The sequence below is a fragment of the Heterodontus francisci genome, chromosome 2 (assembly GCF_036365525.1).
Source record: "Heterodontus francisci isolate sHetFra1 chromosome 2, sHetFra1.hap1, whole genome shotgun sequence".
NCBI lineage: Eukaryota > Metazoa > Chordata > Chondrichthyes > Heterodontiformes > Heterodontidae > Heterodontus > Heterodontus francisci.
In genome coordinates this window covers 163,306,762-163,328,811 of record NC_090372.1, presented here as the reverse complement: position 1 = coordinate 163,328,811, position 22,050 = coordinate 163,306,762, and the positions used below count along the sequence as shown (strand labels likewise).

The following is a 22,050-nucleotide window of genomic DNA, read 5'->3' as shown; positions in this document are numbered from 1 at the left end:
TCTCAGGATTGAATCCCATTTGCGACTGTTCTGCCCATTTTACCAGCCCATCTATATTGTCCTGTAATCACTATTTACAACAGGGCGGCGCAGTGGTTAGCACCGCAGCCTCACAGCTCCAGCGACCCGGGTTCAATTCTGGGTACTGCCTGTGTGGAGTTTGCAAGTTTTCCCTGTGTCTGTGTGGGTTTTCTCCGGGTGCTCCGGTTTCCTCCCACAAGCCAAAAGACTTGCAGGTTGGTAGGTAAATTGGCCATTATAAATTGCCCCTAGTATAGGTAGGTGGTAGGGAAATATAGGGACAGGTGGGGATGTGGTAGGAATATGGGATTAGTGTAGGATTAGTATAAATGGGTGGTTGATGGTCGGCACAGACTCGGTGGGCCGAAGGGCCTGTTTCAGTGCTGTATCTCTAAACTAAACTAAAAACACCCCCAATTTTCGTGTCATATGCAAACATACTGATCATACCTCCTATATTCATGTCTAAATCATTAATGTACACTCCAAACAGCAAGGGTCCCAGCACCGATCCCTGCAGTACACCACTGGTCACAGACTTCCACTTGCAAAAACAACCCACGACCATCGCCCTCTGCCTCCTTCCACTAAGCCAAATTACGCTGGATCCCATGGCTCTTACCTTCTTAACCAATTTCCCATGCCGGACCTTCTCAAAAGCCTTACTGAAGTCCATGTAGACTACAGCAACTGCTTTACCCTCATCTACACATCTAGTCACCGCCTCGAAAAATTCAATCAAGTTTGTTAGACACGATCTCCCCCTGACAAAGCATGCTGACTATCCCTGATTAATCCCTGCTTCTCCAAGTGAAGATTAATCCTGTCCCTCAGAATTCTTTCCAATAGTTTCTCTACCACTGATGTTAGACTCACCGGCCTGCAATTACCTGGTTTATCCCTGCTACCCTTCTTGAATAATGGTACCACATTTGCTGTCCTCCAGTCCTCTGGTACCTCTCCTGTGGCCACAGAGGATTTGAAAATTTGTGTCAGCCCCTGCTGTCTCCTCCCTGGCTTCACATAACAACCTGGGATACATCTCATCTGGGCCTGGGGATTTATCCACTTTTAAGCCTGCTAAAACAGCTAATACTTACTCCCTTTCAATGCTAATGTGTTCAAGTATATCACAATCCCCCTCCCTGATCTCTACACCTACATCGTCCTTCTCCATAGTCAACACAGTTGAAAAGTAATCATTTAAAACCTCATCTATGTCCTCCGGCTCCACACACAGATTGCCACTTTGGTCCCTAATGGGCCCTACTCTTTCCATGGTTAACCTCTTGCCCTTAATATACTTATAAAACGCCTTGGGATTTTCCTTTATCTTGCCCTCGGTATTTTTTCATGTCCCCGCTTCACTTTCCTAATTACTTTTTTAAGTACCCCCCTATACTTTCTATACTCCTCCAGGGCCTCTGCTATTTTCAGCGCTCTGGATCTGCCATAAGCCTCCGTTTTTTTTCCTTGTCCAATCCTCTATATCCCTTGACAGCCAGGGTTCCCTGGACGTGTTGGACCTATCCTTCACCTTAACGGGAACATGTTGGCTCTGAACTCTCTTCTGTTTCCTCTTTGAATGACTCCCACTGTTCTGATGTAGACTTTCCTACAAGTAGTTGCTCGCAGTCCACTTTGGCCAGATCCTGTTTTATCAGATTGAAATTGGCCTTCCCTCAATTCAGTACCTTTATTTCCCGTCCATCTTTTCCATAACTATCTTAAATCTTAGAGTTATGGTCACTATCCCCGAAATGCTCCCCTACTGACACTTCTACCACTTGTCCAGGTTCATTCCCTAGGATTAGGTCCAGTTCTGCCCTTTGTAGGACTTTCTACGTGCTGGCTCAGACAGCTCTCCTGGATGCATTTTAAGAATTCAGCCCCCTTTCGGCCTTTTGCAGTAAGGCTATCCCAGTTGATATTCAGGAAGTTGAAATCCCCTCCTATTATTTCCCTATTATTTTTACACCTCTCTGAGATTTGCCTACATATCTGCTCCTCTATCTCTCCCTGACTGTTTGGAGGCCTGTAGTACACTCCCAGCCAAGTGATTGCCCCCTTTTTGTTTTTTGTCCAAAATCAGCAACCAGAAATCTTCAGGCCCTGAAGCTCCAATGTTATACTGAGAAAAAGAAAGATATTCATTTCTGGGGCTTTCATATAATTGTTGCCTGTCCTTCTCAGATCCTCTGCTTTTAAGGTCCTGAGTACATGTGGTAAGGGTCATGAACAATGGTTATCACTGTTTTTGCGCATCCACCAAACAAAGACCCAGCAACAAAGGGTGCTTGTTTATAATACTTGCACCAGTTTTGACGCTCTCGACACCACCAGCCCACCCCCTCCTCATGCCCAGCTAATTCATTTCACTCCATATGAGATTAAGAATATACACCATGCTAAGCGGTCCCACAACCAATGGATCAGATCAAAGCTGTGCAGTCCTGCCACATCCAGTCATGAATGGTGGTAGACAATTAAATAACTAACTGGAGGGAGGTTCCAAAAACAGACCCATCCTCAATGATGGGGGAGCCCAGCATGTCAGTAAATAAAAAGGACAAGGCTGAAGCATTTACAACTATCTTCAGTCAGAAATGCCAAGTAGATGATCCATCTCGGCCTTCTCCTGAGGTCCTCACCATCATTGATGCCAGCCTTCAGACAATTCAATTCATTATATGCAATATCGAGAACTGGCTGAAGTCACTAGATACAGCAAAGGCTACAATCCTGACAAATCCCAGATGTAGTACTTAAGAATGCGCTCCTGAACTTAGTAAAGCTGTGCCAGTACAGCTACAACACTGGTACGTACTGGACAATGTAGAAAATTGCTCAGGGATGTCCTTTCCACAAGAAAAACATGACTAATCCAATCCGGCTAAATATTGCATCATCAGTCAACTCTCAATCATCAGCAGAGTGACAGAAGGTGTCGTCAACAATGCTATCACGCGGCACTTACTCAGAAGCAACCTGCACTCCGATGCTCAGTTTGGGTTCCACCAGGGCCACTCTGCTCCACTGTTCGTTACAGCCTTGGTCTAAGCAAGGACAAAGGAGCTGAACTCCAGAGTAGGAGTGAGAGTGACTGCCCTTGACATCAAATGTGGCATTAAGGAGTCAATGGCAATCAGGGGGAAAGCTCTCCATTGCTTAGAGTCATACAACTATATTCCTTTGAGCTAGGTATTTGTTGGAGGCCAGTTATCTCAGCCCCAGGACATCACTGCAGGATTCCCTTAGGATGGTGTCATCGGTCCAATCACTTTCAGCTGCTTCATCAATGTCCTTCCCTCCATCATAATGTTAGAAGTGGGGATGTTTGCTGATTGACCATACTGTTCAGTACTATTCACTATCCCCATATGCAGCAAGATCTGATAAGAAGTTTGTTAAGTGGCACATAACATTCATGCCACTTAAGTGCCAGGCATTTACCATCTCCAACAAGAGAGAATCTAACCATCCCCCCATGCCATACAAAGACATTACCATCGCTGAATCTCCCACCATCAACATCCTGGAGATTACCATTGACCAGAAACTTAACTAGGTCAGCCATATGAATTCTGTAGCTACAAGGCAGGTCAAAGACTGGGAATTCTGCAGTGAGTAACTCACTTCCTGACTCCCCAAAGCCTGTCCACCACCTACATGTCAGGGGTGTGATGGAATACTCTCCACTTGCCTGGATGAGTGCAGCTCCAACAACACTCAATAAGCTTGACACCATCCAGGATAGAGCAGCCAACTTGATGTCCACCCCATCCACCACCTTAAACATTTACTCCCTGCACCATTGCTGCACAGTGGCAGCAGAGAATACTATCTACAAGATGCACTAAAGCAACTCGCCAAAGCTTCTTCAGCACCTTTCAAACCTGCAACCTTCACCACCTAGAAGGCCAAGGGCAGCAGACGCATGGTGGCACCACCACCTCCAAGTTCCCCTCCATGTCGTCTGACTTGGAAATATATTGCCATTCCTATACTGCCACTGGGCCAAAATCCCTCACAACCAGGACTGTGGATGACCTACACCAGATGGACCACAGCGGTTCATGAGGCGACTCATCACCTTCTCAAGGGCAATTAGAGATGGGCAATAAATGCTGGCCTTGCCAGCGATGCTCACGTCCCAAGACTGAATAGAAAAAGTAAACAGCTAATTGCAGCAGACGGATCAAAGGCTTTGGGCTCCAGTAATAATGTGGCTCTGGTGCTGAGGGCACCAGAGAGGATGGTGTCGGTGGCTAGGTCTACGTTTATTGCCCATCCTTAATTGCCCTTGAGAAGGTGGTAGTGATATGTCTTCTTGAACAGCTGCAGTCCTTGGGGTGTAGGTACACCCAGAGTGCTGTTAGGGAGCTTCAGGATCTTGACTCAGCGACAGTGAAGGAACAGCGATATAGTTCCAAGTCAGGATGGTGTTTGGCTTGGAGGGGAACTTGCAGGTAGTGGTGTTCCCATGCATCTGCTTCCCTTATTCTTCTTCTAGGTGGTAGAGGTCAGGCATTTGGAAGGTGCTGTCTAAGGAGCCTTGGTGAGTTGCTGCACTGCATCATGTAGATGGCACACACTGCTACCACTGTGCATCGATGGTGAAGGGAGTGAATGTTTAAGGTGGTGGAAGGGGTGTTAATCAAGCGGGCTGCTTTGTTCTGGATGGTGTCAAGCTTCTTGAGTGTTGTTGGAGCTGCACCCATCCAGGCAAGTAGAGAGTATTCCATCACACTCCTGACTTGTGCCTTGTTGATAGTGGGCAAGCATTGGGCAACAGGGGGTGAGTACTCACTGCAGAATTCCCAGCCTCTGACCTGCTTTTGTAGCCACAGCATTTATGTGGCTGGTCCAGTTCCGTTTCTGGTCAATGTTGACCCCCAGGATATTGATAGTGGGGGATTCAGCAATGGTAATGGCCATTGAACATCAAGGGGAGATGGTTAGATTCTCTCTTATTTGACATAGTCGTTGACTGGCACTTGTGACACAATTATTATGTGCTACTTATCAGCCCAAGCCTGGATGTTGTGCAGGTCTTGCTGCATATGGACTCTGCTGCTTCAGTATCTGAGGAATTGCGAATGGTGCTGTACATTGTGCAATCATCAGCAAACATCCCTACTTCTGACCTTATGATAGAGGGAAGGTTATTGATGAAGAAATTGAAGATGGTTGGGCCGAGGACACTGCCCTGAGGAACTGCTGTAGTGATGTCCTGGGAATGAGATGATTGACCTCCAACAACCACATCTATCTTCCTTTGTGCGATGTATGACTCCAACAAGTGGAGTTTTTCCCTGGTTCCCACTGGCTCCAGTTTTTCTAGGACTTCTTGATGCCATACTTGGCCAGATGCTGCCTTGAAGTCAAGGGCAGTCACTCTCACTTCACCTCTGGAGTTCAGCCCTTTTGTCTATGTTTGGACCAATGCTATAATGAGGTCAGGATCTGAGTGGCCCTAGCGGAAACCAAACTGAATGTCAGTGAGCAGGTTATTGCTGAGCAGGTGCCGCTTGATAGCACTGTCGACAACACCTGCCATCACTTTGCTTATGACCGGGAGTAGACTGATAGGGTGGTAATTGGCCGGGTTGGTTTTGTCCTGGTTCTTGTATACAGGACATACCTGGGCAATTTTCCACATTGCCGAGTAGATGCCAGTGTTGTAGCTGTACTGGAACAGCTTGGCTAGGGGCGCAGCTAGTTCTGGAGCACGAGTCTTCAGTACTATTGCCTGAATGTAGTCAAGGCCCAATAGCCTTTGCAGTATCCAGCACCTTCAGCCATTTCTTGATATAATGTGGAGTGAATAGGATTGGCTGAAGATTTACATCTGTGATGTTACGGACCTTAGGAGGAGGCCGCGATGGATCATCCACTTGGCACTTCTGGCTGAAGATGGATGCAAATGCTTAGCCTTGCTTTTGTGTTGATGTACTGGGTTCCCCCATCATTGAGGATGGGGATATTTGTGCAGCCTCCTCCTCCTGTCAGTTGTTTAATTGTCCACCACCATTCACAGCTGGATGTGGCAGGACTGCAGAACTTAAACCTGACCCTTTGGTTTTTGGATCACTTAGCCCTGTCTATTGCATGCTGCTTTCGCTGTTTGCATGCACATAATCCCTGTGTTGTAGCTTCACCACGCTGACACCCCATTTCTAGGTATGCCTGTTGCTGCTCCTGGCATGACCTCCTACGCTTTTCATGGAACCAGGGTTGATCTCCGGCTTGATGGTAATGGTAGAGTGGGGGACATGCCAGGCCATGAGATTACAGATTGTGGTTGAATACAATTTTTCTGGTGCTGATGGCCCATGGCACCTCATGGTTGCCCAGTTTTGAGTTGCTAGATCCATTTGAAATATAGCACGATGGCAGTGCCACACCTGGAGACCAGGACTGGCTTTCCCCCTAGCCAAACTGTTCTAATACATTTATGATGCTGCCATCAATCCTCCGTTTTGCAAGATTGCCCTGGTATCCTATGACCCTATCAGAACATAAGAAATAGAAGCAGGAGTAGGCCATTCAGCCCTTTGAGCCTGCTCTGTCGCACATCTTATCACAGCTTAATCTAGATATGGATGCAACAGCTGAATGCCAGTGGAGAGATGAGAATAACTCTCTTCGATGGGAGGCAGTGTTTCACTCACTATGGGACCAGTAAGACCTAGAAAAGCTTAAATTAGTGGGAGTCAAAGGAAAAACTCTCCATTGAATGGAGTCATACCTGGCTGAAGGAAAGGTGGTGGCCCAATCCAGAACATCGCTTGGTCCTTGGTTCAGTCCTCTTCAACTCTTTTGTCATTGACTTTCCCTCTGTCCTTATAAGATTTGGAATAGGGTTATTCACTTGTAATTCTAAAGTGTCCATCTCCATTCATAACTCCTGAAATAGTAAAGTAGCTAATGCTAGTCTACAGCAGGACCGGGACACCAACCAAGCTGTTAAGTGGCAGATAATATTTTGTGTCACATCAAGATTAGGTGACGACCATCGTGAACTAAAGAAAGCCCACCCCTCTTCCTCTGACCTTCAGTGGGACTGCCATCACTGTGTCCTCTACCATCAACATCTTGGGGTGGGTCACCATTGACCAGATGCTTGAGTGGACTAGCCATATAAGTGGCTCACGTCATCACTACACAAAGGGCTGAATCTTTCTACCAGGTAAGATATCCTGCCACTGGGACCAAAAGTGGGACCTGACCCCGCGCTAGCGGGTGGCGGGACCCTGGGCAACATTTTACTGCCGGCGGCCAATTAAGAAGCCACTGGTAGGATCACTGTGCAATTGAGGGTGGCATGCCAGCAGCTCAGCAGCGCCACCATTAGAGGTGGCCACTGCTCAGGCTAGAGGACAAAGGAGAGGGCACCACAATGCTGAGGCACCAGCGAAGACTATGTTTTTTCTTACCGTGCCAGGACCAGGCAAGCAGGCCTCAGCAATCGGCAGGGGGCACCTTCCATCAGCAGTGCCGTAGGCGGGGCGGCCATTGCTGCTGTAGGGGCCCGTCTGTGGACAATGGAGCAGCTATAAAGGAGGATCTGCTCCCCCCAGGAGGCTGCCAGGGTCTACCTGGTGGTCTCCCCACACAGCGGCAGCACCTTCCGTGCCAGTAAAATGCTGGTAGGAGTGGGAGGTGACCCTTATTTGGGCACTTAACTGGTGAGCAGCTGTGCTGCTGAGGTTCCCACAGCTGTTAATATGTCGTGGTGGTGGGAAGACGTCAGGCTGCATTCCCGACGCCTTCCGCCACCATTTTATACCTCCCAGTCTGTCTCCAAAGGGCTGGTAAAATCTCTCAACCATCTATAAGATTCATAAGCCAGAAGTGTGATGGAATACTTACCAAGTGACTGGATGGGCACAGTACATTCAACATTTGAAGCTAAATGCAATCTAGGATTCAATATCTAACCCCTTTGTTACTGATGCACATTTTGGTTGCCCTATGCACTATCTATAGTAGAGGTTCTCAATTGTTTTTTGGTGGGCTCCCTTTTGGTGATTCATCCTCCATGTGCAACCCACTCTTCTGTAGAAATAGTATTTTTTCACTGAACAAGAGGATTTCTTGGCTAACATAGAATATTTGAAAACTCACCTTTGTCTCAATGAGCAGGATGAGCCTGTTTTCTGCTCGTGCACAATTTGTGGAATCCAAGTTTGATTTTGGAGAGTTTCAAGCGTAAATTAGTCAAGCAACTTCTATCGTGGTCTTAGTAAGCAAAAAAAACCTCATTTCTTAGATATGTTGAGATAATGTGGACAAGTATTTCAATGACTCTTGAACGGTTTTGAATTGTACTTCCAAGCATTTGTGGTGCTGAGTTTGTGCCATGTTTGCAGTTATGCTACATTCATAAAGTGCAGTAACTTTTTAGTAATATATTGGAAAGATTGTCTTCATGAGCAGAATAAAGTAGATCGTAAATAGCTCCTTGCTTTTTATTCTGTTTACCAAATTATTTAAAGATAAAGGTGGCTTTTATTTCATTTTTTTTTCTGTATAGGAATAGGAATAGTTTTGAAAAGAAGAAAATCTTTGTTTCAAAAACTAATGTGTTTATTTTTAAAACAGAATAGGTTCACAGAAGGATGTTTTGGATCCCAGGACCAAGAGCTTTTTGTACATCCTTGACATACTTCCAAGGTCTGAACACATTACTCTTTAAAACATTATCAAACACAGGTGCTCAATGGTAAACTAGTAGAACATTATGAAAGTCAAATAAAACCAAAAAAATACTAGAAATTCACAGCAGGTAACATCTGAAAATAAAAAGGATAACTAATATTTCAGGTGAGTTGATACCAGGCTATTGGAATCTCAAACAAAGCTTAATCACAAACTTCTTGTTTGATAATTTGTTCCTTTTTGCCCTTCAACATATCAGTTTCCTAAAATGAAAGTTCAAGGCTAATTTTGAATGTGTTTTATTTAGTAAATTATTCCTGATAACCAAAAACAGATTTTTGGTGTCTCAGGGAATTGAGCAATATGGAGAGTGCGTGGGCAAGTGGAGTTGAAGCCTAGAATCAGCCATGATCGTATTGAATGGCAGTGCAGGCTTGACGGACTGTATGGTCTTATGTTCTTAATTGTTCAACCTTTATAAGCAATTTGAAGTGCTGGTTGAGTGCATAAATTGTTCATTAAAAGAGGTTTAGAAAATATAAATACTCAAAATCAAGTACTTTGATGAGATAGAAACCAAAGGATTTGCTTCTGACTGCTTCTTAAGCAATTTCAAGTTTTAGCCCATGTGAAGCAAAACCATAAATGTTTTTGTCATTAATTGAAATTAGTTCATAAAGACCACTCCCCCCAACGTCCCTACAGGAAGCGAATGTGAAACAAACATAAACTCTGCTGATTTCTTAGTAGTTTGTTTTACAAACTCATAAGCATGGTCATGGATTTCTGTCCTGACTGTCAGACCCTGACTGGCCGAAAAAAATCCAAGTTTTTTTTCTCATTTTTTTGTCTAGGTATAATAGTACTGAAGAAATGCAGTGATCAATACTCAATGTACAAAGCTTTACAAAATCATTTTTTCTAAAATGTATAATTTTTGCATTAATGGTATGGAAGTGAAAACCAAAATATAATAATTATGATTTTTGTTTTGTTTTGGTCTTCCCAGGCTATCAAAAACTCCGAAATATATTCTTCTAGAAAACGTCAAAGGATTTGAAACATCTGTTGCTAGGTATGCATTCATTCTTATGAAACAGGTACTGTTTAACTTCATACTGCAAGATTATTGGACCATTAACTGCCGGGAAGAGATTGTAAAATGTTGACCTTAAATCTCCTTTGTACGCAGGATATATTCTGGACTAAAATCATGTTACAGGGTGCAACCTGCTAACTCAGCTCAATGAGCACTTGATTCTCATTTGAAGAATGTGAAAGATTAAGAACATAAGAACTAGGGGCAGGAGTAGGCAATTCAGCCCCTCGAGCCTGCTCCGCCATTCAATACGATCATGGCTGATCTCATCTCGGCTTCAACTCCACTTTCCTGCCCGTTCTCCATAACCCTTCAACCCATTACTAATTAAAAATCCATCTCCTCCTCAAATTTACTCAATGTCCCGGCATCACACTCAAGACCCTTTGAGAGAAGTAATTTCTCCTCACCTCTGTTTAAATCTGCTACCCCTTATCCTAAAACTATGACCTCTCGTTCTAGATTGCCCCACAAGAGGAAACATCCTCTCTACGTCTACTTTGTCAATCCCCTTAATCATCTGCTATACCTCAATTAGATCTCCCCTCATTCTTCTAAACTCTAGAGAGTAAAGGCCTAAACTGCTCAATCTCTATTCATAAGACAAACCCCTCATCTATTGAATCAATCTGGTGAACCTCCTCTGAACTGCCTCCAGTGCAACTACATCCCTCCTCAAGTAAGGGGACCAAAACTGTATGCAATACTCCAGGTGCGGTCTCACTAATGCCTTGTACAGTTCCCTACTTTTATTCTCTATTCCTTTAGCAATAAATGCCAAAATTCCATTTCAAAGGAATACTTCAGGAAAATATACTCCAATGGATTAATGAGCTAAAGTATTTATTGCTGTGAATTATGTTTTTAATTTTTCAGAAGGTAAATTATCTATTTAGTACTGTCAATTTTGATGTATCTTGCTGTTAAAACAAAATAAACCTATTTCCATAGGCCTGGAATTTGTGGTCAGCGGCGAACCAATAATGCTAGTCATTCATTATGCTTACTTTTGCCCAAAGACATTTTGTGGGCAATTACACTACAAGTTACAGTTATTAGAAATCAAAAACAGCATGGTGCCCTCTACTTTTTATTCTTTCAAAGTTATAGCTTATGGAATAAAAGGGATAGTTGCAACTTGGATACAAAATTGGCTGAGTGACAGGAAACAGAGATTCGTGTTCAGTGGATGTTTTTTCAGACTGGAGGAAGGTTTGTAGTGGAGCTCCACAGGGGTCAGTGTTAGGACTCTTGCTCTTGTATAGATTAATGACCTAAACCTTGATGTACAGGGCACAATTTCAAAATTTGCAATGATGCAAAACTTGGAAGCATTGTGAACTGTGAGGAGGATAGTGTAGAATTTCAAAAAGACATAGACAGGTTGGTAGAATGGGCGGACAAGTGGCAGATGAAACTTAATGCAGAGAAGTGTGAAGTGATTCATTTTGGTAGGAGGAATATGGAGAGACAATATAAAATAAAGGGTACAATTTTAAAGGGGTTGCAGGAGCAGAGGGTGCTGGGTGTATAAGTGCATAAATCATTGAAGGTGGCAGGACAGGTTGAGAGCAGTTTATAAAACTTATAACATCCTTGGCTTTATTAATAGGGGCACAGAGTACAAAAGCAAGGACATTATGTTAAACTTGCATATAACATTAGTTCAGTCTCATCTGGAATATTGAGGCAGTTCTGAGTGTCACACTTTAGGAAAGATGTGAAGGCATTAAAGTGAGTGCAAAAAGGATTCACGAGAATGGTTCCAGGGTTGACGGAACTTCGGTTACGTAGATAGATTGGAGAAGTTGGGACTGTTTTCCTTGTAGGAGAGAAGCTTGATGGGTGATTTATTAGAGGTATTCAAAATCATGAGGGATCTGGACAGAGTAGGTAGGGAAAAAACTACTGCCATTGTTGAAAGGATCGAGAACAAGAGGGCATTGATTTGAGGTAATTGGCAAAAGAAGCAATGGAGACATGAGGAAAATCTTTTTCACACAGCAAATGGTTGGGATCTGGTTTGTGGAGGCAGGTTCAATCAAATCATTCAAGAAGCAATTGGATTGTTATCCGAAAAGGAAGAATGTGCAGGACTACGGGGAGAAGGCGGAGGAATAGCACTTTTTTTTTATTCGTTTGGGCGATGTGGGGGTCGCTGGCTATGTCAGCATTTATTGCCCAATCCTAATTGTCCTTGAGAAGGTGGCAGTGAGCTGCCTTCTTGAACCACTGCAGTCCTTGGGATGTAGGTACACCAACAATGCTGTTAGGAAGAGAGTTCCAGGATCTTGACCCAGCGACAGTGAACGAATGGCGATACGGTTCCAAGTCACAATGGTGTGCGGCTTGGAGGGGAACTTGCAAGTGATAGTCTTCCCATGCATCTGCGTCCCTTGTCCTTTTACGTGTTAGAGGTCGCGGGTTTGGAAGTTGCTGTCTAAGAGCTTTGGTGAGTTGTTACAATGCATCTTGTAGATGGTATACACTGCTGCCACTGTGCATCGGTGGTGGGAGGACTGAATGTTGAAGGTGGTGGAAGGGGTGCCAATCAAGCAGGCTGCTTTGTCCTGGATGGTTTCGAGCTTCTTGGGTGTTGTTGGAGCTGCACCCATCCAGGCAAGTGGAGAGTATTCCACCACATTCCTGACTTGTGCCTTGTCGATCGTGGACAGGCATTGGGGAGTTGGGAGGTGAGTTACCCGGTGCAGAATTCCCAGCCTTTGACCTGCTCTTGTAACCAAAGCATTTATGTGGCTGGTCCAGTTCAGTTTCTGGGTAGGTAAATTGCTCCTTCAGAGAGCCAGTTCAGACACAACAGGCCAAATGGCCTCCTTCTGTGCTGTAACAATCCTGTGATTCGGGCATCACTGGCAATGCTAGCATTTGGTGCCCATCCTTAATTGTCTTTGACAACTGAGTGGCTTGCTGGGTCATTTCAGAGGGCAGTTAAGAGTCAACCACATTGCTGTGGTCTGGAGTCACCTGTAAGCCAGGCAAGGAAGGCAGATTTCCTTTGCTCAAGGACATGAATGAACCAGGTGAGTTTTTGCAGCAATCAATGATAGTTTCATGGCACCGTTACTGAGACTAGCTCTGAATTTCAGACCTTTTTATTAATTAAATTTATTAATTGATTTTTTTAAATTCCTCCAGCTGCTATGGTGGGATTTTCACCCATGTCCCTCTGGATTACTATACCAGTGACATTACCCCTATCTGTGTGAACAGGGCAAGCAATGTCATGTCTCTTCAACCAATCAGATTGAAGAATACTGAGACATGCAGAGTTTAAACCAGGAAGTGGCAGTGAGAATGGTTAATTCCATGCCAAATTATGTTCAAGAAGCTAAATTAGGAGAGGGAACGGAAGACGGGCTTAAGAGCGAGAGATAAAAATAAAGGAAAAGCGAAAAAAATCAAATCTCCAACAATAGTTAAAATTTGGAATAGGAATAGACTCCACACTTGTAAAAAGCTAATTTTAAACGCCAGAGAGGTTATTTGGCAGCAATTAAGATTTACCAAACCATTAAAAAATTACTTACGTGAGAATGAGAAGTTTTTTTTTTAATGTGCTTAGTGGTTATGGTGCAGATATCCCAACTTCATGCCTTTGTATGTATTTCAATGCCGAGTCTCTCAGCATGGGACCATGTAGCAAAGTTTCTGGAGGAGCAGGGCAACTCCGATGCAGCTTGCTGATTTTCATGTTTAGCTGTGCGGTCGCTGGAAGTTGCTGCCAGATTTACTCCTCAATAAAGGTGAATGCCTATAGTCTCACTGGTATTTCTACCACAAAATTGATGCCTATGTTTAAACAAGCTCACAACTTGTCTATGGCTAAGCATTTTTCTCACTTCTGACATTCCTGTGTTGGTCTACTGTTTCAGTTAGGTTTAACTCCTATATATTGCTGCTCACTAAAGACCATAAAGAGATGGAGGAACTAGAACTGGGTTTGATATTGGAATTTCACATTGAGAACTGGATTTTAATTCAGCCCAAACAAAGACAATAAGTTTCTGTGGTTGCTGGTTGTAATGGCCCAACATGAAATAAGCCGGGCATAGAACATTGCATAAGAACATAGAAATACAGAAGGCTGGGTGACTGCTATGAGTAAAGTGAGAGTTATCTTGGTGGAATTTTAGGGCTATTATTGGGAATCAATGTGCAGACACCCGTCCTTCCCCCATGCCCCACTGAGAATTTTTGATGGCTGAATGGTAGAAGTCACAGTTGCCCCTTAATGAAAGGAATTAATATGCATGTTGGGAGGAAAGTGTAACTGCTTGGGTGGAAGGGAACAGAGTAGATAACCACTCACACTCTGAAGCCTTTTTTTCCTGTACCTCATTGCTTTCCTTCCTTCACCTCAATTCCTTCCTGCCTCCAGCTGAGAGACTTTGCAGGCTCTCTACTCTCTCTGAACTTGGAGACTTAGACATGTCAAGCCCATGTAAACATTTGGCCGTCTAGCCGACGGCATCTTCTCCTCTAAACCCACTAAAAAAGTTTCCGTGCTTTATCTGTTCTCGTAAATTCTTATCCCTCCTCCTCACCTTTTTCTGTGCCCCTTCTTTCCTTCCTTCTCTCCTCTATCCCAGCTTACATAGAGTCATAGAGTTATACAGCACAGAAACAGGCCCATCGTGTCCGTACCGGCCATCAAGCACCTATCTATTCTAATCCCATTTTCCAGCACTTGGCCTGTAGTCTTGTATGCTATGTCATTTCAAGTGCTCATCTAAATACTTCTTAAATGTTGTGAGGGTACCTGCCTCTACCACCCCTTCAGGCAGTGTGTTCCAGATTCCAACCACCCTCTGGGTGAAATTTTTTTTCCTCAAATCCCCTCTAAAGCTCCTGCCCCTTAACTTAAATTTGTGCCTACTGGTTATTGACACCTCCGCTAAGGGAAAAAGTTTCTTCCTCTCTACCCTATCTATGCCCCTCATAATTTTGTATACCTCAATCAGGTCTTCCCTCAGCCTTCTCTGCTCTAAGGAAAACAACCCTAGCCTATCCAGTCTCTCTTCATAGCTGAACTGCTCCAGCTCAGGCAACATCCTGATGAATCTCCTCTGCACCCTCTCCAATGCAATTACATCCTTCCTATAGTATGGCGACCAGAACTGTACATAATACTCCAGCTGTGGCCTAACTAGCGTTTTATACAGCTCCATCATAACCTCCCAACGCTTATATCCTGTGCCTCGGCTAATAAAGGCAAATATCGCATATGCCTTCCTAACCACCTTATCTACCTGTGCTGCTGCCTCAGTGATCTATGGATAAGTACACCAAGGTCCCTCTGACCCTCTGTACTTCCTAGAGTCCTACCATCCATTGTATATTCCCTTGCCTTGTTAGTCCTTCACAAAATTTATCACCTTACACTTCTCAGGTTTAAATTCCATTTGCCACTGCTCTGCCATCTTACCTGCCCATCTATATCGTCCTGTAATCCAAGGCTTTCCTCCTCACTATTTACAACACCACCAATTTTCGTGTCATCTGTGAACTTATTTATCATATCTCCTATATTCACGTCTAAATCATTAATGTTTTTTTTACAACCAGTAAGGGTCCCAGCACTGATCATTGCGGTACACCACTGGTCACAGGCTTCCACTCGCAAAAACAACCCTCGACAATCACCATCTGCTTTCTGCCACTAAACCAATTTTGGATCCAATTTGCCGAATTGCCCTGGATCCCATGGGCTCTTATCTTGACCAATCTCCCATGCGGAACCTTATAAAAGCGTTACTGAAGTCCATGTAGACTACATCAACTGCTTTAACCTCATCTACACATCTAGTCACCTCCTCGAAAAATTCAATCAAATTTGTTGGACATGATCTCCCCTGACAAAGCCATGCTGACTTTCCGAGACTAATCCCTGCCTCTCCAAGTGGAGATTAATCCTGACCCTCAGAAGATTTTCCAACAGTTTCCCTACCGCTGTCGTTAGTCTCACTGGCCTGTAATTACCTGGTTTATCCCTACTACCCTTCTTGAATAATGGTACCACATTCGCTATCCTCCAGTCCTCTGATATCTCTCCCGTGGCCACAGAGGATTTGAAAATTTGTGTCCGAGCCCCTGCTGTCTCCTCCCTTGCCTCACATAGCAACCTGGGATACATCTCTTCTGGGCCTGGGGATTTATCCACTTTTAAGCCTGCTAAAATCGCTAATACCGCCTCCCTTTCAATGCTAATTTGTTCAAGTATATCACAATCCCCTTTTCTGATCTCTACACCTACACCTACATCGTCCTTCTCCATAGTGAACACAGATAAAAAGTAATCATTTAAAACCTCAATTACGTCCTCCGGCTCCACACACACATTGCCACTTTGGTCCCTAATGGATCCTACTCTTTCCCTGGTTATCCTCTTGCCCTTATTATACCTATAAAATGCCTTGGGATTTTTCTTTATCTTGCCCGCCAGTGTTTTTTCATGTCCCCTCTTCACTCTCCCAATTACCTTTTTAAGTACCCCCCCCCTACACTTTCTATACTGCTCTAGGACCATTCTGTTTTCAGCCCTCTGAATCTGCCATAAGCCTCTGTTTTTTTTCCCTTATCCAATTCTCTATATCCCTTGACATCCAGGGTTCCCTGGACTTGTTGGTCCTACCCTTCACCTTTACGGGAACATGTCGACCTTGAACTCTCATTATTTCTTTTTTGAATATCTCCCATTGGTCTGATGTAGACTTTCCTACAAGTAGCTACTCCCAGTCCACTTTGGCCAGATCCTTTTTATCATATTGAAATTGGCCTTCCCCCCCCCAGTTCAGTACCTTAATTTCCCGTCCATCTTTGTCCTTTTCCATAATTACCTTAAATCTTAGAGAATTATGGTCACTGTCCCCGAAATGCTCCCCCACTGACACTTCTACCACTTTTCTGGCTTCATTCCCTAAGATTGGGTCCAGTACCGCCCTTCTCTTGTAGGACTTTCTACGTGCTGGCTCAAAAAGCTCTCCTGGATGCACTTTAAGAATTGCGTCCCCTTTAAGCCTTTTGCACTAAGGCTATCCCAGTTAATATTGGGGAAGTTGAAATCCCTTACTATTATTACCCTGTTATTTGTACACCTCTCTGAGATTTGCCTAAACATCTGCTCCTCTATCTCTCCCTGACTGTTTGGAGGCCGGTAGTACACTCCCAGCCAAGTGATTGCCCCCTTTTTGTTTTTACGTTGTACCCTCTGGCCTCATTTGAGGAACCTTCTAAGATACCATCCCTCCTTACTGCAGTAATTGACTCGTTGATCAATAGTGCAATGCCACCTCCTATTCTACACCCCCCCCCCCCCCCCCACCCCGGAATATTGAGCTGTCAGTCCTGCCCTTCCCTCAACCATGTCTCTGTGAAAGCAATAATATCATATTCCCATGTATCAACGCCCTCAATTCATCTGCCTTACTTGCTAGACTCCTTGCTTTAAAATTGATGCAAACCAGCCTTGCATTATTCGCTTCTGCCTCAACAAGTCTATATTTGCTCTGCCTTCCAGACTGACTTAGTTTTTCTTCTGTATTTGGCTGTGCATCACCCCCTACTGTACCTCCACTCTGTATCCCATCCCCCTGCCAAATTAGTTTACCCCCGCCCCCCACAACACTAGCAAACCTCCCTGCAAGGATGTTGGTCCCGTTCTGGTTTAGGTGCAACCCGTCCAACTTGTACAGGGCCCACCTTCGCCAGAAACAGACCCAGTGATCCAGGAAACTAAAGCCCTCCCTCCTGCACCATCTCTTCAGCCATGCATTCATCTGCTGTATCCTCCTATTCCTATACTCACCTAGCATGTGGCACTGGAAGTAATCCAGAGATTGCAACCTTTGAGGTCCTGCTTTTTAATCTGCTACCTAGCACTCTAAATTCTTGTTGCAGGACCTCATTCCTCTTTCAACCTCTGTCGTTGGTATCAATGTGAAACACGACATCTGACTGTTTACCTTCCCCCTTCAGAATGTTCTGAAGCTGCTCCGTGACATCCTTGCCCCTAGCACCAGGGAGGCAACATACCATCCTGGAGTTAAAGGCCTGACCCGGCCCGAGTCCTTCCATTTTTTTCTTGCACCCGACCCGACCATCAGTTAACTTACCTTCCGTTTTTCACTTTGTTACTGATCTGCACAAGCTTAAAATAACTGTAAAAGAACACCTTTCTAGTCAAGAAATTACCTTCTCAGTGGAGCCACTTACCTGTGATGGAGCGTGTCTGACCTGACTCAAACCCGACACATGTCGTCAGGTCAGGTAGCAGGTCTTTACCTGGAGTCACGTTTGCGGCCACAGAGACGCCTACCTGTACCCCTTACAATAGAATCTCCCATCACAATAGCTCTCGCACTCTTTTTCCTCCCCTCCTGTGCAGCTGAGCCACGCATGGTGCCACAGACTTGGCTTTTGCTGCATTTCCCTGAGAAGCTATCTCCCCCAACAGTATCCAAAGCGGAAAATCTGTTAGTTGGGGAGATGGACCCAGGGGGCTCCTGCACTACCTGCCTAGTTCTTCTACTCTGCCTGGCAATCACCCATTCCTTTTCTGCCTGAGCAGTCTTTACCTGCGGTGTGACCACCTCCCTGTCTGTGCTATCCATGATGATCTCAGCCTCGCGGATGCTCCACAGTGTCCCCAGCTGCTGCTCCAGATCCGAAACGCGGATTTCAAGTAGCTGCAGCTGGAGACACTTCCTGCACATGTGTTCACCCTGGACACTGGAAGTGTCCCTGACTTCCCACATTGCACAGGTGGAGCACTGCACGCTGCCGAGCTGCCCTGCCATGACTTACCCTGAATTTACTCTCTTAAGTGACTCAAAAATTAGAGATTATTTACACTAGGGACCTTGATTCCCTTAAAAACACTACTTACTATATCACAAAAACTGTCGACCTTATCTTTCTCTTTACTTTAGTTACTAACCCAGCTATTTACTGATACTCCCCAACAGCAGTTACTCACCTCCCCATTTTCCTCCACCTCTTCCTCCTTTTTTTCCCCTTCACCCTAGCCTTGATCCAGAAATTTGCTCATCCCCAGCTCTGTAACTCTACTTGAGACGAATACTGCATTTGAGCTTGACTCTCCATGTGTATTGCTATGGGGGTTCAGCTATTTATTAATATAGTTATTAACATAATATATTAATATATAATCTTGTGATTTATTTTTCTGCCCTGGCACACATGATGCAAAGTAGGACTGACAGCATTACAGCAGAGAAATCAGTGCACACATCCTAGGTATCAATTCCAAAATTATTTCAAAGGTGTTCAAAGTGAGAGCACTCTTTTTAAATATGTCGTCACTGTACTACCTTTAGGAATGCAGCACCAATTGTATAGCGGTATGAATATGGAGCAATCAGTTAAACTGACTGTTAAGAGTGGTGTGAGGGGCAATGTATTTTTATCTCTGAAGCACATGCGCATAGTTCAATTTACCATCCCCCTGTTATTATGATGAATTATGTATGGATCAGAAAAGGTGACTGGATGTATAATCGGTATAAAACAGAATAATGTTACAAGAGTGTGCATAGGCAGACTTTCTGGCTGCAGATCTACTGAATCTGGTGCAGGATCAGAGTTTCTACATTTTTAAAATCTATTTACAATATAATTTTCAGATTAGACAGTGCAACCTCATGACAAAGCAAAGCATTAAGGTAGATAAGTCCCCAGGGCCTGATGGGATCTACCCCAGAATACTAAGGGAGGCAAGGGAAGAAATTGCTGGGGCCTTGACAGAAATCTTTGCATCCTCATTGGCTACAGGTGAGGTCCCAGGGGACTGGAGAATAGCCAATGTTGTTCCTTTGTTTAAGAAGGGTGGCAAGGATAATCCAGGAAATTATAGGCCGGTGAGCCTTACATCAGTGGTAGGGAAATTATTGGACAGGATTCTTTGGGACAGGATTTTCTCCCATTTGGAAACAAACAAACATTAGCGAGAGACAGCATGATTTTGTGAAGGGGAGGTCGTGTCTCACTAATTTGAGTTTTTTGAGGAAGTGACAAAGATGATTGATGAAGGAAGGGCAGTGGATGTTATCTATATGGACTTCAGTAAAGCCTTTGACAAGGTCCCTCATGGCAGACTGGTACAAAAGGTGAAGTCACACGGGATCAGAGGTGAGCTGGCAAGGTGGATACAGAACTGGCTCTGTCATAGAAGACAGAGGGTATCAGTGGAAGGGTGCTTTTCTGAATGGAGGGCTGTGACTCGTGCTGTTCCACAGGGATCTGTGCTGGGACCTTTGCTCTTTTTAGTATATATAAATGATTTGGAGGAAAATGTAGCTGGTCTGATTCGTAAGTTTGCGGACGACACAAAGGTTGGTGGAGTTGCGGACAATGATGAGGATTGTCAGAGGATACAGCAGGATATAGATCAGTTGGAGACTTGGGTGGAGAAATGGCAGATGGAGTTTAATCCGGACAAATGTGAGGTAATGCATTTTGGAAGATCTAATGCAGGTGGGAAGTATACAGTAAATGGCAGAACCCTTAGGAGTATTGACAGGCAGAGAAATCTGGGCGTACAGGTCCACAGATCACTGAAAGTGGCAACGCAGGTGGATAAGGTAGTCAAGAAGGCATATGGCAGGCATGCATGCATTCATCGGTCGGGGCATAGAGTATAAAAATTGGCAAGTCATGCTGCAGCTGAACAGAACTTTAGTTCGGTTACACTTAGAATATTGCGTGCAATTCTGGTCGCCACACTACCAGAAGGAAGTGGAGGCTTTGGAGAGGGTACAGAAGAGGTTTACCAGGATGTTGCCTGGTCTGGAGGGCATTAGCTATGAGGAGAGGTTGGATAAACTCGGATTGTTTTCACTGGAACGACGGAGGTGGAGGGGTGACATAGAGGTTTACAAAGTTATGAGCGGCATGGACAGAGTGGATAGTCAGAAGCTTTTTCCCAGGGTGGAAGAGTCAGTTACTAGTTGACATAGGTTTAAGGTGAGAGGGGACAAGTTTAGAGGGGATGTGCGAGGCAAGTTCTTTACACAGCGGGTGGTGAGTGCCTGGAACCTGCTGCTGGGGGAGGTGGTGGAAGCAGGTACGATAATGACGTTTAAGAGGCATCTTGACAAATACATGAATAGGATGGGAATAGAGGGATACGGTCCCCGGAAATGCAGAAGGTTTTAGTTGAGGCAGGCATCAAGATCGGCGCAGGCTTGGAGGGCCGAATAGCCTGTTCCTGTGCTGTACTGTTCTTTGTTCTTTGACAATGTCTTTGTGCATAGTTCAGTGAAAATACTTGATACAGTACCAAAGACAGAATAACATAATAGCTCAATTCCTCATTTGCCCATCCTGCACTTGAAAAAAAGGACTTCTTCTTTCATTTGGTAAAAATTCCACAGTTCTGTTAAATTTTTGCAATTCAGATAATGTGATTTCTACCCTGTCCCACCCCTGCAGCTCTGTTGATTCATTTCTCTCTCTTTTTGTGGTAAAACCTCAGCTTTGGTCCCTCTTCCTAGTAACATGTAATTTATATGCTGTTTCCCACAAGGAACATTTTAATTGTTCAGCAGTATATTTTATAACTGTTGGATCAGTTTCTCAGTAGTTGCTGAAATTGGCTGCGGTAGTTATGCAATTTTTGTAACATTCCATGACTTTTCGAAGTTTTTTTCTTTACTTTAAAACTTGGGCGTTGCCTCGTTGGCAAAGAGTTCTTTTGAATATGCCGTCTTTTGCAGTTTCCTGGCCCTGATTTTTTTTTTGCTCCCTCTAGTATTTAGTCTGAACTTTGCTGCTGGTTAATATCAGCAGTTGGTTTTCATCATTTGCTCTGAATGCTGCAGACTAAAAATAAATAGAAATCACAGTGACCCATTTGGATTCCGCCAAGGCTCGACTGTTCTTAACGCTAGTCTTCTTGATGCTAGTGCATGCAAAGATGAAAAATATTTGATACCCAGGCATATTCATCCGATGTTGAGTGATTCCAGCATTTCTTGTTTTCGTTTCAGATTTCCAGCATCCGCAGTATTTTGCTTTTATATTCATCCTATATCTTGGTGAATAAGAAATGTGCGCTCAAAAATGTATAAAATGAGGGAAGTACAAAGGTCCGAATATAAACTGAGTTCATTATTCTTATGCAAGCTAAAATGATTTTCCACTTATGGAGAATTTGTTGTCATTTCAGTTTATTTTAGCATTACAACCAGGGAGGATTAAAATAAAGAATACACAAAGCATTTCAGCAT

The 22,050-nt window shown here is 44.1% G+C and overlaps 1 protein-coding gene across 3 annotated transcripts in view; it reads left to right on the top strand.

Annotated features, from left to right (window-relative positions):
- trdmt1 (tRNA aspartic acid methyltransferase 1) overlaps positions 1-22,050 on the top strand; it is a 137,506-nt gene that overhangs the window by 80,096 nt on the left and 35,360 nt on the right. For all 3 annotated transcript variants that reach the window (XR_010969076.1, XM_068013348.1, XM_068013336.1), the window contains 2 exons: positions 8,629-8,700; positions 9,695-9,760. Coding sequence is in view for 2 of the 3 variants with exons in the window: in XM_068013348.1 (XP_067869449.1) it covers positions 8,629-8,700; positions 9,695-9,760 (138 nt within the window). In the remaining variant the exon portion in view is untranslated. The remainder of the gene's footprint in view (positions 1-8,628; positions 8,701-9,694; positions 9,761-22,050) is intronic.